This window comes from Macrobrachium rosenbergii, chromosome 52 (assembly GCF_040412425.1).
Source record: "Macrobrachium rosenbergii isolate ZJJX-2024 chromosome 52, ASM4041242v1, whole genome shotgun sequence".
Lineage (NCBI taxonomy): Eukaryota > Metazoa > Arthropoda > Malacostraca > Decapoda > Palaemonidae > Macrobrachium > Macrobrachium rosenbergii.
The window spans coordinates 35,429,309-35,445,092 of record NC_089792.1 but is presented as its reverse complement, the minus strand read 5'-3'; the positions used below and the strand labels follow the sequence as shown (position 1 = coordinate 35,445,092).

The following is a 15,784-nucleotide window of genomic DNA, read 5'->3' as shown; positions in this document are numbered from 1 at the left end:
AATTTCTCCACATTGCATCGCTAATCATTCTGTAATAAACCTTTTTATGTGTGTATGCCACATTTAGCTTCTTCCATTTGCTCTCAAGTTTCTCACATAACTTCCATAGCAGATTTTTGGTCCACACACCATCTTCCCTGTCCGCACTCACTCTATTCTTCCCGTACCATTTCTTCTGTCTTCTTTTTTACTGTCTCAATTAGAATCCTACTATACAGTTTTCATGTATGCCAAGTAATGTTATGCCTCCCTAATTCGTAAAGTCTTCTCTATGAGTATTATGCTCAAGTAGTCTGTTTCTTGCAAGACAGTTACAGACTTCCCCCATTTTTTCCTCACTGATGATCCTGTATCTGTCTTATGCTCCAAAGACCATTCTCTGTCAAACTCCATTCAGAATAGAAACCCAATGTTCCATGTTTAGTTTCTATTAGAAACTGTGACTTCATCCTTTCAATGGATGTGAAGTATGAGTATTTCCAAGTACTCCTCCATCCTGGCTCTCCCTGAGATGTCGTCACCTGGAATTGGGATTGACTTCTCTCTTTTGCAATGTGCTGGGAATTGTGATAAACAGGTAGAGGTGCAGTCTCTATCAGTGCAATTCCTGTCTTGACAGGAACAACCAGCTCGACTTTGGCAGTCCTTCTCAGTTACTCATTGCCCAAGGAGAGACTTGTGCCTTCCAGGTATATCCATGTCATTTGTTTCAGTGTGTGTGAAGCAATGCTGGTCATCCATTGATCCTCCAACGCTCCACTTTCCATTGTACAGGGCAGAAAAGGAAGATTTTGCTTTGTGGTTAGACATCAAGAACCAACTATTGTGAACTTTGCTGAACCCCTCCTCACTGGATAGCCTTCTGATTTCACACTCATTGAAGGAGGGATGGGATGCACTCCTGAGTGGTTTTTTGATCTCAAATGTTTGGACTTGAGAGGATTCTCACTTGCCCCTCAGTGTTCCAGAGAAGGTTGAAGTGCTTCTGGCACTGCAGGTGCTTCAAGAGCAGTTCTTGGAACATTCAATTACTTTGTTGAATGACAACACAACTGTGGGGCTGTAGCTTAACAAGCAAGGGGTTATAGTCATCTTCCCCCTCTGCAGGTTAGCAGTACAGGTGCATGAATAGGTAGCTTGCCACACTGTGACCTATCAGCCAGATAAATCAAGCACAATCAGAAAGTGTTGGCCAATCAACTTAGCTGCCTAGGGCAGGTTGTAGTGGCAGTGCTGCTCCAACACCCACATGCAGCAGAAGGCATTGAGGTTGGGAACCCTGGGGATGGACTTGACTAATAGTGAACCCCCTCCCACCTTTGTATTCTGGTCACCATACATATTGTGGCGAATGGACAGTTCAAGAAAAATGACTGTTCTTTATCTCTTTCTAGCTTCATCTGCCCAACAGCCTATGGCCCTATTCTTGCTATTCGAGCCAGACGTAGGTTAGTTACATAACAGAGCTTTTGACAGTCAGTAGTCATGATTCCCTCTTCACCTTTTAAAACTGGGGGGGAGGGGGTGGGAGAGGGGATGGCAGTTGAGCACGCTTATCATGTTTTCCATAGTAACAGGCTACCTTCCAAGCTGGCCTACCTGTCTTGTGGCTCTTATTTTTGAAGAGTCGGGTTATGAACGAGCCTTACAGTGAGCCCTGTCACCTCGATATCACACATACCAGGAAGTACACGTGATTATAGGAATAGGCTACTTCTTCTTTCCTCCTCACCTACCTGACTGGGAAGCTGACATTTCTGGGTGGGAGATCAACGCCATTGATGCATCTGGAAAATACCTCCTGTCTGAGAAGTGAGTCTCAATATAAAAGACGAAGCTTTGTATCCATTACGAACAAATTGCGCATTTTTGGATAATTTGCTTTTTTTTGTAGAATTTCGAAGTCTTATCACAATCCCATCAATGACCAGCTCCGCTTTTGTCCCTGATGCTGAAGGAGAAAGTGGCATTGCACACGAGTGGGTGGGTACGTGGGTCCCCCACCCCCCACTCCGTCACTCACCTGCCTCTAGTCAACGGCCTTGTTACCAGTTTCATTGACCGGACAGCTTTCGTCAAAGGTGATCCCTATCCAAGACTTCAGATTTGTATATCGAGAAAAACCACACTTTCCTTAATTCTTTTGTGTTCATGAATTGCATGTGCCAAATATGAACTTTCTATCTCATGTAGTTGCAACGTCACGGTGGAGTTGAAGAATGTATGTGGCAGTGACCATTGTATTGTTTATTCTGGAGCCACACCCTGTTTGGGAATGTTTATTGGTATAAACTCATGGATAATGGCTGATTTGCAAAGTTTTATTATTTTCGATTTACATAATGATATCTCTCCCTATTAATTATTATATGCACTGAGGCACAATCTTCAACAAATGTTTTTGAAGGCCACTGAAGTTTTTAGTATCTGTATCTTGAGACATGAGTTACTGTAGTGATTTCTGAACCGTAGGGTTTTTTGTATACTTAACGGTAAAGGTTGGAGCCATGTGAAATTCAACTGCTCTCTGTTGTAAATTGCTATTGTCTTTTGACCTGTATTAAGCTAGACTATTGAGTGTGCTTTTTGGCAGACTTAGAATTTGTTTGAACTTTCAAGCGTCTGTGTGTACAATCGAGGTTGGGATACGAGTTTACTGTGACACACCTGACGAGGGAAGTGAGGTGACGTCGTCAATCAGTGTGATGGGTCAGAGAAATCGCCAAACTGTCTTTGGAAAATCAATGATGATACTGAAGAGCAAATTTACCAGCACCATTTCCTTTGCGTATCTTCTTCCCGATGCAATCAACGCCAAGTGCAGCCGTTTCCTATTTTTTTCTCGCCCTTCCGCCTGTAGGAAGGACCTCTCCTGCCCCCCCCCTCCCTCCCTCCCTCCCTCCCCACAGTTGTAGTTTTCATGTTCTTTCATGACAGTGATCTTGATTCAGGTATGGCACCAATTTGTAACTTATATATCAGTGATGTGGTTTGAATTTGCTGGTCAAGATTTGAATTCGTTAGTCAGTATTTTAGTTCACCAATCATTATAAGAGTTCACTGATTAAGTAATATCTAAATTCATTGGTCTGTATATGAGTTATGGTGACAAAAATAAAATTCTTCGTTAGTGAAGAATTTTATATCATGCAAGTTGCTCCGTGTATATCCTTGTGCTTTATAGGTATTTTCCAGCAGAACAAGTGCTTATTCTTCTTCATGTTTTTGTAGTAAAATCGGCAGAGAATTTTTGTTGGTAGATGACAGGACCTAAGAACACACCTGGAAGAGTGACAATGCATTTTCAGAGAGATGTCAGCTCATCAAACCCGAAAGCTACCACAATTTTAAGACTTCCTCTGCAAAAGTGATGGATTCTGAAGATAATTTTTAGACTTCCTTTGAAAGAGTAATGGATTCTAAGTAAAACTTTCAGACTTACTCTGGAAAAGTGATGAATTCTAAAGACGATTTTCAGACTTCTTATGAAGGAGTGATGAATTCTGAAGACAGTTTTCAGACTTCCTCTGAAAGAGTGATGGATTCTAAGATTTATTTTTAGACTTCCTCGGAAAGAGAGATGGATTCTTAAGACAATATTCAGTAATTCTCTGAAAGATCGATGGATTCCAAAGATAATTTTCAGACTTCCTCTGAAATAGTTTTGGATTCTAAAGACAATCTTCAGACTTCTTCTGAAAGAGTGATGGGTTAAAATGACAGTTTTCAGACTTTCTGTAAGAGTGATGGATTCTAAAGACAATTTTCAGACTTTTTCTGAAAGAGTGGTAGATTTTAAGGACAATATCAGATTTTCTCTGAAAGAGTGATGGATTCTAAAGACCTTCTTAACACTTCCTCTGAAAGATTTGTGCATTCTAAAGACAATTTTCAGACTTCTGAAAGAGTTATGTATGAGTGATGAATTCTAAAGGCAGTTTTCATACTTACTTTCAAAGAGTGATGGATTCTAAAGACAATTTTCTGATTTTCTCTGAAAGAATGATAGATTTTAAACAAAACTTTTAGGCTTCCTTCGGAAGAGTAATGGATTTTAAGGACAATTTTCTGACTTCATCTGAAAAAGCAGTGGATTCTAAAGAAAGTTTTCAGACTTCCTCAGAAAAAGTGATGGATTCTAAATGACAATCTTCAGACTTCCTCTGAAAGACTTATGGGTTCTAAATACGATTTGCAGACTTCCATCGAAAGTGTGATGTATTCCAAAGATAATTTTCAGACTTCCTCTATAAGAGTGGTGGATTCTAAAGACACTTTTCTTACTTCCTCTGAAAGAGTGATGAATTCTAAAGACACTTTTCAGATTTCCTCTGAAAGAGTGATGCATTCTAAAGACAATTTTCAGACTTCCTCTTAAAGTGTGGTGGATTCTAGGACAATTTTCAGACTTCCTCTGAATGAGTGATACATTTCAAAGATAGTCTTCTGACTTCCTCTGAAAGAGTGATGGATTCTAAAGACAATCTTCAGACTTCTTCTGAAAGGGTGATGGGTTCTAAAGACAATTTTCAGACTTCCTCTGAATGAGTGATCGATTGCAAACAAATTATTGACGATGAAAATCTGGGTTAAGCAGGATGAGATGGCTGGTGTTAATGGAAAATCTCTTAAAGCTTGTGAATTATTTTTTAGCAAGTTTTCTAGCCTTGATTATTAGCAATGGTTGTTCCGTTTTCCTCTTACTTACCCATTTCAGTTTATGATACTGTATTTGCAAAAATGAATTTTCTTTTACCGAAAGTTCTTGCCTTATTAAACGCGCCTGAAGGAACCAACCCCTTAAGTCTATTTTCCGTTGCCTCTTACACTGGTCCTGCAGACGAGAAGCTTTGGTTCTTGGGAGGCGTTTAGGTAGTGTAGCCTACTCCCGTGGCACCTTTTCATGAACGGCATGTTACTTTAAAAGTATGATGAACTTCAAGAAAAGTCTGCTCAACCAATCCAAAAGATATTGTCAAAGTAGAAATTGCGTGATTTCGCCATCCATCTAGGATAATTTGAACTGTTCCTCCTTTCTTAAGTTGTGTATGTTGCTAACAGAGAAAATGTATGATCACTAAGAAGAGTTGAGATTTAGTTGCTGCAGTGGTCTAGAATTTGGGTGTGTAAATTTCCTCAAGATGTATATTGCTGAAAATCTTTTTTTTTTTTAAATAAGATGTTTATGTCAATGGTATATTTAGTTTTGTTTAAAAGCAGGACACTTATGAATTCTGAATATGTTGTCTGAGAAATTTGCATAGGTTTCTGATGCATGCTGAGTGTGAGATTATGTAATGATCTAGTTCAGTTCTGTGTAGTGTGCTGTGTATGCCAGAGTGTACAATGGCTGTTGACATTCATGTAAGTACCAGCATGTGGTTGGTGGGGTAGCAAGCGAAATCACCGCCAGCCTTCTTATGTAGATATCGCTCGCGATTTCAGAGCACTCGTCAGGGAAAAAGATATAGTGTTTTCAGTTCGAAATCAGCATTTTTGTTAAAGACAAAAATGCTGAAAACATTATATTTTCTCCCTTGCTGAGTGCACTGAAATCGCGAGCGATATCTTTGATCAGTGAGATGCTATGGTGTTCACCTTGAGTGGTACGTTGCTCCAAAGGTACTGAAATAAACAGTATATTGTATAAGTATAACGAGTTGCGATCACACTTTTTGTAAAACCACTGGCCATTGATATTTTAGGACCTTATTACTCAAACATATTGTGACAGATGTAATATTTATGTACATTAAGGATTCAGTTTTCCTAATGAATCTCATAAATTTACTCAGTGATACTGTTTATGCATAAGATTTTTGAGGCACAAGCGGAATAGATGGAAACTGTATGTGAGTTCTGATATTCACATCATCGCTGCGCTGCCTCAGGAGTACTTTGGAAAGACTCATAAAGGATCACATCGCCAAGACCAATGAGAATATATTTGTTCCCTAATACGGTAGCTTAAATTATTAGATTTTGTATGTTTGCACACATACATACAGTATAGTATATATATATATATATATATATATATATATATATATATATATATATATATATATATATATATATAATATTATATTATCCACTCTCTCTCTCTCTCTCTCTCTCTCTCTCTCTCTCTCTCTCTCTCTCTCTCTCTCTCTGTATTGAATTATCTTTTGTTATTGCATTTTGACAAATAGTTGATAGTCTTATTTTCTCTTTCAGATATGAATGAGTGTGGAGATCCGTAACCACGTGCCCCAAGGATGCCCATACCATGCTTCTTTGGAAAGCTGAATTTGTCTAATAATCTGAAGTGCTGTTCGTGCTGATGTCGCGTTTGAACTTTCCGGCGTGTTTGTGAAAGAAGTGAGAAGGCTCGAAAATTTTCCTCGTGTGTATCAGCGATGGAGAGTGTTGCTAAAGAGCAAAGGAAGTGTCGCTTGTGAGCATGTTGATCAGACTTCTCGTTGCCATGTGAGCATAGCTCTGTACACCGTAGTGATGATGGTGCCACTGCGGTTATTACACCTACTTTTAGTGGCGTTCGTAGTACTGCTACCCACGCACTCTTATGCCAGAAATGTTGAGTTTGAGTATGAATCCCTTGTTAATGATTACCCGGACGTCCAGCCACTGCACAACCAGTTCTACGATTATTTGTCATACTATGAACCCGACCTAAGTCATACGACTCTGCGTAAGTGTTTTTGTGGCTTAGATGAAATATGGAATGGAACCACTTGTGAAAAGCAGAAGACCCTGGTGGCTGTGTATGATTATTATCATTCTGGCCTCTCTGTTGTAGTGAATACCACTGCCTTCGGAAACGTGATGAAGGGTGAGGCTTCTTGTTCCGAGAGGACAAAATTGTTGGAACTGGGCAAAACCCCTAATCATAACGAGCAGTTTTTCGTGCTCGAAACAGGCGAACTAGAATGGAATCAAATGGTTTTTCAGAGTTTCTGTATTGAACATACCTATGGCTCTACAGGCATTCCAAACGAATGGTTTGCGCAGATCTGTTTGGGACGGCCGACAGTTCCTAGGTGTTGTCCAAAAGGCCAGTCACTTGATGCAAAAGGTCAGTGTATTACTCAGGGTGCTACAAATTTCTCGCCTCCTATCAGGGTACTAGACCAGGTTATGACTTGGCCCGAAGAGGATGCGGAATTGGTGAAAAATATTGCCTGCAGAGAATCGGAAGACACCCTCGTTTTAGAACTAGGCAACTCAACACTCTTTTTGGACTACCATCAAAGCATGCCCTTCTTGAAAGGGTCTTCCCCATTTGTTATCAGGCATCAGCAAGGAAATCTGAGTTACTGTGTGGGAGTTGACTCACAGAATAAGGTGTATTCTGCCAAACTGTGCTACAAAGACCCAAAGAAGGATCATCAAGAAAAGTGTCAGGGTAATGTCTGTGTGCGTAAATGTTGCAAAGATTACGAATATCCTAGTCTTGATGGTTGCCAGCCATATCCCAGTGACAACATAACATTGTTTAATCCAACGTACCATGACCCTTATACCTTCTCAAAAGTTGATGAACCAGAGAATGTGACTTTGGTTCATGGCCTGCCTTTGTGCAAGGAATTCTTCCAATTAAGACCTCATGAAGAGTCAGATGATACGTTCTTCCTGCTTCAAAATGGGTACCTGCATGCCTCTGCTTTTCCAGACCCTTACCCTCCCACTGACTATTGTATCGACTCCTTTGTGGATCCAGATCAAGGAATCCTTATGATGCCCTTGGTGTGCTTTCATGAGGAAGACAAAAATGCCATTTGTGAGAATCTGCAGAAATATTTGTACCCTGCGTTGCTGATTGTGTCCATTGTTTTCTTGGGCGTCACTTTGGTTGTGTATATATTCGTGCCAGAGTTGCATGCCAAAGTGCACGGCAAGTGCCTTTTGTCTCATGTGTCAGCATTGCTGATGGCCTACGTCAGCCTTTTCATCGTACAAAGGACCACGAGTGATATCTCTCACTTTGGATGCAAGTTCATAGGTAAGGAAAGCCTGCACCCCCTCCGTCACTCTGATGCTATCTTGAAGAAACTTTTGTCTGTTGCAAATTGAAGTCTTTTCTAATTACAGCTTACGACTGATCCTTTCTCCAGATTTCTTGCTGACTATAACATTTCTTATTACCTTTCAAGTAACCCAGTATGTCCATTCGTTGAATCCAAGAACAGCTGATATGATTTCAAAGTTTATTTGACTGGAATGTTAATCATAAAGAGAATGTCATTCGTTTTCGTTATGGGTAGTTTGTCTGAAATACCCAGAATTTTAAAGCAAGTGCTTGGATAAACATTGAATGCATGGGGGAATAAATTTAGCATCCGAAATTCAACACAAAGAGCAGTATATTAATTTCATTTTGATCTATTGCATTTCTTAGAACCCAGATTTTTATAATATTAGTGTTTTCATGGAATTACTCTATATCACTAAATTCTTACTCCATATTACTAAATTCTGATTATTTTTTCATTTTTTCAGCCTCTGTAACCCATTTTAGCTTCTTAGCCGCTTTCTTCTGGCTAAATGTGATGTGCTTCGACATCTGGTGGACCCTCAAGTAAGTGCTCGCTCGATATGACCACGTTTACGATATCTAGAACTGTTTTATTTTTTTTTTTTTGTAATTCCACTGTAGCATGCCAATAAATTTAACAAAAATCTCCTGTTCACACGAGTCACTGAAATGGTGAAAAAATCCACACGATACAAGTTAATATATATTTAAAAATAATATATATGCAACAAAAGCTTTTGAGAACTTGCCCGTTTCTCCTTATCAGTCTCACTGAAACAGCAAAATTACCGGCAAGGTCCAATGTTTTGACATTTTTTAAGAGTTCAGAAGAATTGGGGACCAGGAAAGGGTCTAAGGTTTTGTGGGTTGGAAAGCTGGGCATTTTTGACAAGGTAGGGGGCTGGGGAAGGAGTTTTCCAGGCTGGGAGGGGATTGGGAGTGCAGTGTGGTATGGGTGTGAAGGGTAGGCAGGCCTTTTACGTCATTAGAGCTTTTTTTTTTATCTTATGTTTTCTGCGTTTATGCTTTTTCCAAGTTTTATTACAGCACTGTACTGTAAGTTCAGCATACCTTAGTTTAACCAGACCACTGAGCTGATTAGCAGCTCTCCTAGGGCTGGCCCGTAGGATTAGACTTATTTTACGTGGCTAAGAGCCAATTGGTTACCTAGCAATGGGACCTGCAGCTTATTGTGGAATCCGAATCACATTATACCGAAAAATGAATTTTTATCGCCAGAAATAAATTCCTCTAATTCTTCATTGGCCAGCCGGAGACTCGAACTTGGGCTTAGCAGAGTGCTAGCCAAGAACTCTACCGAGTCTTGTCCAATGAGGAACTCGCTGTACTGTAACTCGTGTGTGTGTGTGTGTATATATATATATATATATATATATATATATATATATATATATATATATATATATATATATATATATATATATATATATACATATATATATATATACATATATATATATATATACATAGTATATATATATATATATATATATATATATATATATATATATATATATATATATATATATATATATATATATATATATATATATATATATATATATATATATATATATATATATATATATATATATATATATATATATACACACATATATATAAAGGCAAATGCCACAAAGGAAATTGAAACAACGGAGTGGTTGCTAGGCTTTTCGACACATGGTCCTTTACTAGCAGACTGATGAGAAATATAAAAGTAAGGTTACAGCAAAGCTGCTATAACCGGCAGACGTCATACAGATATCCCTGAGGGTGGTGATTATAAGGAACGGATGCTTCTGGAATCCAACACAGTTGAAGAATTAGTGGACCTGCCGAACCAAAGGTAAATCTTTAAGGGGTTTACAAAAGATTAGGGCTAAATAGCTCAAACACATGGAGTCAGTTAAATTAAAATACATGGAAAGAGACTGACCACCAAAAGTGACCTTGGAATGAATAAGCTGATTACATATGTTTATAAAAGTACAACACTTAATGCATTCTCCTTTTGGTAAACAATAACAATTTTTGCAAAATGAACATTTTCAAACTAATAAACTTCCAAATACATAGAAATAATATGTATAAAGTAATTAATTAGTAATTAAGTCAGTGATTTTATCTTTAAGGTCATTCTTGAACATTTTACTAATACAGGGGTCCAAATAATACGTGCCAGGACGAAGGTTAAAATTACAGCTGGAAGTAAGCTGTATAATAGCAGATTCTAAAAGATTTCATGAAAAGAAATCTTTCGATCTGGCAACCACTGAACTGCCAGTCCTGTTCATCCTGTGAGAATTTTCACTTGAATGAATATTGCATTGGATGTTTGCCCAGTTTTGACAGAATACTTATGCTGTTTAATTCTCACTTCTGAATCTGTACTTGACTGGCTGATATAAAACGAACAGTCTAGGCATGGAATATTGATAGTATGTTGTTGCTTCCCTTAGGGCTATTTTTTTTATTAACATTCCTCTTAGGTTGACTTTAAAAGATTTTAACAATGATTTTATGGTTTCAAAACCACTAAAAATCAGGCAAGCTAAGAATGTTTTAAGGGTTTTTATTTTATCTCCATGTTACTTTCACTATAAAACTTTTGGTGGGCTTCATTATAGCAAATATCCATAATATTTATTTTAGAATTCAAGGTTTAAAGTAGAAAATGAAACCAGGACACTAGAAAGTAATATCACTCCAAGGACTTTGTGTATATTGTTTGTAGTATATATTGTTTATACATATTTATATATATGCATATATATACATATTTATATATATATATCTTTTTATATATATATATATATATATATATATATATATATATATATATATATATATCTTTATATATATATATATATATATATATATATATATATATATATATATATATATATATATATATATATATATTATGGGTGTGTGTGTATACACATTGTCTGGGCACTAATGAGACACAGATGAAAAGAAGGTAACAAAGTAAACTTAAAGAACAAGAATGCCAGATGGTCAGTTGTCAAAGGGTAATAAACAGACAGAGAGATAATCCAGGATAATCCGGGATCAAGTAGTCACAAACTAAAAACATAGACCTAACTACAAAAGATACGAAAGTTTAGCCATACAAAATCCGAAAACATGTATAAAAGTGAACACCAGGTGGTTAATTGCCAAGGGGTAATAAACAAAAGGGTAATCCAGGAAGATCGGCGATCACGCGGTCACAACCTAAAACTATATACTTAACCATAAGAGATGCGGAATCTTACCCATTCAGATTGCAGAAACGTATAAAACTGAATACTGATTTTGCTTATATTTATCAGCAACCTTTTTGATTATGAAGGCGTTGAATTTAAACAAACCAAGACTTAAATTTAGAACACTTTCATTACTTGACTTGATAAAACAAGATTCAGTGATATTCCCTTTAACTGTGTCGCTGCACGGGACTAAAGATCTTGCTTCACCCCAGTTAATAGGATGATCTGAATCTCTCATATGTATGAATAATGCATTCGATATTTGGCCAGTTCTCACAGAATATTGGTGTTGTTTGAGTCGTTGCGAAAGTAATTTTCCAGTTTGTCCATAATATATTTTGTCAGACTTTTTACAAGGAATTTCATAGATGCAGCCAGAAACATCTCTAGGAGAATTTTTTTATTACTAAACTCTTAACATTAAAATGACTGAAAACAGCATTTATGGTGAAAAGCTTTAAAATTCTAGGAATATGTAAAAACCTTTCATCATACGGTAATTTGAGAATATTATGCTTGCTGAATTCAAGTTTGTTATTAGTTAAAAGGTTTTCCTGGCTCTTTTCCATGCTACATCCACAAAGGTCCTTTGGTATTTAAGTTTCAAAGCAATATCATAAATAGTTTTGATCTCAGCATCAGTGAACTGCGGGCTGCAAACGCGTAAAGCCCTTAAGGACATTTCAGAAAAGACAGAGAATTTAACATTTTGATGATGATTGGAATAATAATGAACAAGAGGCAATGTTAGTTGATTTTCAGTCTTTCGAATGCATCATTCGTACATATGAGAGATTCAGATCATCCTAATAACTGGAGTGAAGCAAGATCTTTAGTCCTGTGCAACGACACAGTTAAAAGGAATATCGTTGAATCTTGTTTTATCAAGTCAAGTAATGAAAGTGTTCTAAATTTAAGTCTTGGTTTGTTTAAATTCGATGCCTTCGTAATTAAAAAAGTTGTTGAGAAATACAAGCAACAAAATCAGTATTCAGTTTCATACATGTTTTTGGACACTGTATGGCTACGCCTCCGTATCTCATATGGTTAAGTCTATGGTTTTAGTTTGTGACCGCGTGATCCCGGATTATCCTAGATCATCATTTTGTTTATTACCCTTTGACAATTGACCATCTTTTTTATTTACCTTGTAACCTTTTCAACTGTCTCATTTGTGCTCCGAGGATGCGTGAATGAACACGTGAAAGCACTTGGTACTGAACTTCTGCCTGTCATTTTCCTGTGGTATTCGCTTTTATACTGAAATCATGCGTCTACCGTCATTTATTAAGCATATATATATATATATATATATATATATATATATATATATATATATATATATATATATATATATATATATATATATATATATATATATATATATATATATATATATATATATATATATATATATATATATATATATATATATATATATATATAGATATATTTATATACATACATTATATATATATATATATATATATATATATATATATATATATATATATATATATATATATATATATATATATATATATACACGTTTTCAGAATCTTTGCTGATTTTTACCAGTTTCATATGTAATTTAAATAACCTTAATGCAATGGCCTCTTAACTTCTTGAGTTCTTCACACTTTGGAAACAGATGTCACTGCTAAACCTAGATCCAAATGTAGAGAGAAACGAAGACGTTCTGACGCCCGGCCGAGATTCAAACTCGTGTCCACAATATCTTCATGGCCGGGTAATTAACGTTACTTCAATCTGATACCCAGGACGTGGGTTCGAATCTCAGCAGGGCATCAAATTCTCTTCATTTCTCTTCATTTTGGTCTAGGTTTAGCAGTGACAATTGTTTCCAAAATGTGAAGAAAGCGAGAAGTTAAGAGGGCATTGTGATTATGAAAATTACCTATATGAATACATAAATAGATAAGATATGTATATTTATCTATTTATGTATTCATATATATATATATATATTATATATATATATATATATATATATATATATATATATATATATATATATATATATATATATATATATATATATATATATATATATATAATGTGTGTGTGTGTCTCTCTCTGAGAGAGAGAGAGAGAGAGAGAGAGAGAGAGAGAGAGAGAGAGAGAGAGAGAGAGAGAAGAGATCCTCAGTCAATTCAGCGCCTGTAGTAAACCTCCCTAATGAAAACAACGATTCTTGAGAAAGAACGCAGCTTTTCGGCGCAGAATCAGGACATCAGCCTCCAGGGATCTGATGCTGCCTGATTTAGAAAACTATGAAGCAGAATCATCTCCTTTTCATGAACGACTAACAAAAACTTTATCTTTGCAAGGGATAAGTTAGTTTTGCGTATTTCATTTTGTGAACCGTCCCTGTTGGTAGCAGTCGTCGTCATGATTTAGTTATGGTAATAGTAGTGATAGTCCATGCAAAAGACTCTCTCTCTCTCTCTCTCTCTCTCTCTCTCTCTCTCTCTCTCTCTCTCTTCAGGATACTATTGTGTCTTCACCCAGACGCCCAGTTTCTCGTCAAAAGATGAAGGGGAAAGCCATCACAACACGCAATGCCATTTGTACTAGAGATTGTCAGAGTGCAGCAAGCTGTCATTTTGCCAGGTCGTGATCCGCCAGATGGCTCTGACGCGCAACGAACTGATTATAGCTCTCGTTTTCATAGAAAAGCTATTTTGGGAATGTTCTTCCCTTCTTTGTACCAAGCTGGGTAACTATCATTACCGGTGGTAGGATGACGTATGCATAGAGAATACACACATGGATGTATCACTATGGAGAAGGATGTCCGGATGAAAAGTGGCGGTCCATGAAGCCACTAGAATATCGATGTTATCTGGAAAAAGCGGAAAAACACGAGGGAATTAAACTCGCGGCGGAAAACGTTCAAAGATCGAATCCCAACGTGTGCACTGACGTCGCTGGAATCTTGAGCGTCAGCATGATTTTGGTGTTTCTTGGAACTGTCTTGGAGTGCCCCAAGAACTTCCTCAACAGACCTTATGCTACAGAGGTACTCTCTTCTCTCCAGATCCAGAGGATAACCTTGAGCATTCCGCCCAGTGGGGAGTCTGGTTCTGGCTGTAGAGAATGTAAGACCTACGACTGGGCACCTTTTTTTTTTTAGAGCTACAGTCGTTGTGATGCTTTGGCGGGATCCAGAGTAGTGGAATCGGACCTGGTGCCCTCAGGCTCTGCTGACTCTAAGCGAAGAATTATCAACCAGGCAGGGGTCCTTCTTATACATATTGAAGAGATTCTATTTAATTATATATATGTGTGTACACAATATATATATATATATATTTATACATATATATACACATATACATACACATTTATAATTATATCTATTTATAGCCTGTTTATAGTAACACAAAGGATGTTACTTCAAACATGTAGTCGATGACACCTCATTGTTATTCTTAATTTTACAGAAACTTCCTGACTTTCCTCTGTTATATATAATATCTGAGTCAGTGGCATTTACTTTAAGTCGAGCCTTTTCCAGCATGTAGCCTGTACCTTATTATAGGTTTCCTAGTCTTATAAAGACGCTTTGTTGTAATGGTTTTATTCCCTCTGACGTATTGACGCGCTTTCTGGCGGTCATCCACAGAGTTACAAAAGTGAATGAATTAAGATACAAGGTAAACAGGTATTTACAGAAGACGGCCGGGTTATAGTTAGCGGGTGGGCTGGTGTGCTGAATTTTGACTGGCTGCGTATTGACGCCGTTGCCTCCCATCTGGGAGGGAGGCGTTCTCATCCTCTTAGCTGCCGCCTAGTCAGTCGCTTTGGCTGACTGGTGGATTCTCCTCCACTGCCTCTTTCTCTCTCGTTGGTGTTTACGCCGCGTCAGACGCCAGCTAACTTCTTATATTTCACCTGATAATGGGAAAAAAAGCACGTTAAAACGAAGAAGAATAACAGGATAAAATGACTGTGTTTGTGAGTGCGGTTATTTTTATAGTATAGCCCTGTGTAGCCTAGGTCCTTGAGAAGGCGCAGGCATTGGTGATTTAGTTTTATGTCTACAGTTTTTTGTTTATTATATTATGCTTTCAGCTTTCATTATGATTTTGTTGACAGTGGTTAAAGATATATATATATATATATATATATATATATATATATATATATATATATATATATATATATATATATATATATATATATATATCATATATATATAATGTGTGTGTGTGTGTGTGTGTGTGTATCACCAATGCCTGCGCCTTCTCAGAGAGTGGTGGCAGCCTACCTTCCACGGGGCATGTAAACTCGTAGATTTCACTATTTCACTTCAAAGACGTCTCTAGGGTTTGTGTTTGGTGAGAAGGAACTAGTTGGTCTTTGTATCCTTGAAGAAAATTAAGATACTAATACTGATGTTCACTGATTGTTTTCCTGAGTGCCTTTTCGT

At 37.1% G+C, this 15,784-nt stretch overlaps 1 protein-coding gene across 5 annotated transcripts in view; it reads left to right on the top strand.

Annotated features, from left to right (window-relative positions):
* The window catches only part of LOC136833804 (uncharacterized), a 209,511-nt gene that overhangs the window by 22,015 nt on the left and 171,712 nt on the right, over positions 1-15,784 (top strand). For all 5 annotated transcript variants that reach the window (XM_067096073.1, XM_067096071.1, XM_067096074.1 and 2 more), the window contains exons 2-3: positions 6,217-8,002; positions 8,500-8,578. In XM_067096073.1, the coding sequence (XP_066952174.1) occupies positions 6,496-8,002; positions 8,500-8,578 (1,586 nt within the window). In that variant the 5' untranslated portion in view covers positions 6,217-6,495. The remainder of the gene's footprint in view (positions 1-6,216; positions 8,003-8,499; positions 8,579-15,784) is intronic.